Genomic DNA, 3,417 nt, shown 5'->3' on the forward strand with positions numbered 1-3,417 from the left:
TTTGAACGCCCGCTGGTACCGCTGCACGCGCACCAAGTTTTGTTGCAGCTCCCGCTCACGCCATTCGGTGGGAAGGAACTCTGGAAACTGAATTCTGAGCAAACTGCTGATTTCATCAGTATTCTTTTACATCTTTTTTTAAGTTTAAATGTCTGCTGTCACAACAGACCCCCATCCAAGAGCCGAGATAAGTACACAGAGAAATATATATGTGGAGGAAAATCATTATTACTGATGCCTTGACTTGGAGAAAAAATAAATTTAGATGCCTGGAAGCAAACTTGCTCATGATGTTGCAGCTTTCAGAGATCAGATCAGGACAGGGACAAGAAAAAGAGTTCCACACCTCACATCATCCTGCCAAAACAGAGCAGTAACCCAAATCTGCACGTAAAACAAATACAAGCAGAACAGAACAGCCCAGACACGGGGATGCTGGGGACGAGGCAGCTCACCTTGGACCACTCCACGATGCAGTCCAAGCAGAAGTAGTGGGAGCAGTTCTCGGGCGTGCCAACGACCTGATCCCGAAACGTATGGAGGCAAATGGGGCAGTTTTCACCGTCCTCGTCGGAGGAGACGCTCGCTCGTTTGGCGCGGGGCTCTAATTGCAGCGAATCGGCCGCCCCCACCGCGCTGGACTCGGTTTCTTCCTCCTCTTCTTCGTCGTCGTCTTCGCCATCTGTAAAAGCAAAAGGTGAAAAGTGACTCCGGCGTGGCACGGGGCAGCAAGGATAGGGTAAGCACGGTACAGAAAATTCCAAATTGAGCTTATTTTTAGGGGGCTGCAAGGGAAAAGCACGGCCTCCCCGGTTTGAGGTGATAATTTCTGCCATTTTCTTTTTTTCTCCCCCTAAGTCTCTTCACTAAAAAGCGACGGATTACTCTGGCGAGTAAATAAAGCCTGATAATGTGACTGGTCTTGCAAGAGATTAAAAGGACAGCAAAAAACCAAGAGATTATCGAAAGAACAAGAGAGTAGGGGATGTCGGGCTACCACTGAAGTTTATTTAAATAAAGTTATCACATACTCAACGTTTTTTTTTTTTAAACAGACACTCCAGAGGACCGGCAGCAGCAACGCGCTCAGAACGGATTCAAGACTGCACCAGTAAATCAGGATTTTGAGGGTCAAGGGATCAGGGTGCCTAGCTGGAGACTGATTCAAGGAGCTTGGTTTTGAGCAAGATTAAATTTTAAACACTCAGCACACATTGTTGAAAACTGGGTTTATTTGTATTAGTCCTTCTCTGAAACCTGTGAATTAAGCTGATGTTTTCAAGAAGCGACTGAAAACACGCTCTCCCTTTGTTTTTGAGGGAGGACAAGGACAGGAGAAGGGGTAGCTGTTTTGTTGATTTATTTATTTTTTTAAAAATAAAAAAAATAGGGCCCTTCTCTTTCATCTTTTCTACTGAATTATCCTGCCTGGACACAGAGAACACTCCAAACAATGGATTAAATAAAGCTTTTTGACACCTGGCACCCACTTTTTAGTCTGTGTTCAAATCAGTCTAATTAGTAACTTGGAAAACTGTGTCCTTGCCTTTAAGATATGATCCAAAAATAAATAAATAAATCTACTTCTGTCTCTCCCAACAATAATTTGAGTGCAGCAGTTTCAGAAGCAGGCGAGTCTACAGAGTATGCTTTCGGGAACATTAACAAACCCAAAGGAAAATTAACAAACCCAAGTTACATCCACACTGGGTTGGTTTTTTTCAAAGAAAAATCAGTCAGTTCTCCTTCCCTCCTCCCTCGGCTTAACAGCAACAGTCATTTATTTCCCAAACTCCCCAGCACTACATTTATTTCAGAGCCCCACACCAAAGCAAACAAATAAACACGCTTTAAAAACAAAATAGCTTGAGCAGCTGCTGCAATTTTGACTTGGTTTCTACTCGTGCCGGGGCAGAGTTCGCTCCTACTGACCGTAAGGGCTTGTTGGCTGGCGAGTAGCCTTCAAACATCCAACAGCTTTAAGACCTGAGAAACTGAGGAATATTACTTGGTTGTTACCGCAGGATTTGGGCGTTGGCCTGACACAGCAGTGTTGGTGAGTTTATATCTTGTGGTTAGTTTGTAGGGGAAAAGCTTTTATCCTGCTCTCCCTTCCATTATTACAAAAACGCCCGTTAGCAGACCCACCTTCTAATTCTTCATCTTCACTTTCCTCCTTGTCCTCCTCACCTCCCTCTTCCACAGTGTCATCTTCCTCCTCCTCGCTTCCAGTATCATCTTCTGACTCACAGCTATTGCCATCATCGCTTTCTTAAAAAAAAAAGAAAGAGAACCTGAGAGGAAACACCCATTCGGGGCAGCCGGACAGGCGGGACAGCGAAGGGAACACCAGAAACGAAACCCTAAATTCTCCCCAGTGGCATCATTCCAAAAAACTCAACGGGAGATACAGGATTGAGGAAGCAAATAAAAAAAAGTATTCTGCAGGTAAAAAGAACACGGAGGTCTCAAACACATCCTTACTGCTCTTTGGAGGCTCAGCCAACAGGACCTCCAGCCTAGAATGAGAAAATCACGAGCGGAGGCGCCGCCTTTACCTGTTTCGCTGAGGAACGCAAGGCTCTGCCTCCTGCCCCTGCCCAGCGCCGCGTTCTTGTTGATCAGCTCGTCCTGGCTGTCATCATCCATGGCAGGACATCGGGAAGTCGCTGCCCTGCAAGGAAAGAGGGAGCGCGCCGTGAGGCCAGGCGGCGTTTGGGCACCCAGCGATCGGCAGGAGGGACGTCGCTCGTCAGCAATGGCTTTCCCGGAGAAGCGGTTACGGGAAGTGTCGCGTCGCCGCTGAGCGAGATCGTAAAATCGCAAAGGTTGGAAAAGACCTCGAAGATCAGCAGGTCTAACCCAACGCCACCACGACCACTCAGCTGTATCCCCAAGTGCCACATCTACGTGCAAAAAAACAGAAGTGGTGGCTTGCGAAACGCAGCACAGGGGAAAAAGTCGGCTTTATCTTGGGCTCCTGGATGATGGGACATATATATTTTATATATACATTATAAGCAGAACTCCCTGCTGAAAATAAGATGGAAAACCTGCAAATGCCAAACCCTTCCTGGACCAGCTAGAAAATACAAAACAAACAGAGCTGAGGGCTGCCAAAGGGGATGCCAATAGGTGTTTCAAACCAAAGGCCTCTTATTTTGCTCAACTGAAAAGAAACAAGATTACATATTTTAATTTTAATTATTACATATTTTAGTTATTACATAATACATATTTCAATTATTACTCTACTTTTTTAATTAATTTTAATTATTACCTTTTTTTTCTCTTTTTTTTTTTTAAAAAAAGGCCTTTTCATAGCTCTGGCGCAAAAGGGACAAGTCTCAGACCTCACAACCATCAGGCACCAGGACAGATGAGGGGACGTCCTGCTGGAAAGCAGCCCCGTGGAGA

General features: G+C 45.4%; 1 protein-coding gene across 1 annotated transcript in view; it reads right to left on the bottom strand.

Moving 5' to 3' along the window:
* The window catches only part of LOC104272727 (PHD and RING finger domain-containing protein 1-like), a 6,713-nt gene extending 4,064 nt beyond the window's left edge, over positions 1-2,649 (bottom strand). Inside the window, 3 exon segments of the mRNA XM_009867798.1 lie at positions 456-682; positions 2,149-2,271; positions 2,559-2,649. Coding sequence (XP_009866100.1) covers positions 456-682; positions 2,149-2,271; positions 2,559-2,649 — 441 coding nt within the window.
* Between the last annotated feature and the right edge of the window lie 768 nt (positions 2,650-3,417).

The sequence above is a fragment of the Apaloderma vittatum genome, unplaced genomic scaffold (genome assembly GCF_000703405.1).
Source record: "Apaloderma vittatum isolate BGI_N311 unplaced genomic scaffold, ASM70340v1 scaffold4314, whole genome shotgun sequence".
NCBI classification, from domain to species: Eukaryota; Metazoa; Chordata; class Aves; order Trogoniformes; family Trogonidae; genus Apaloderma; species Apaloderma vittatum.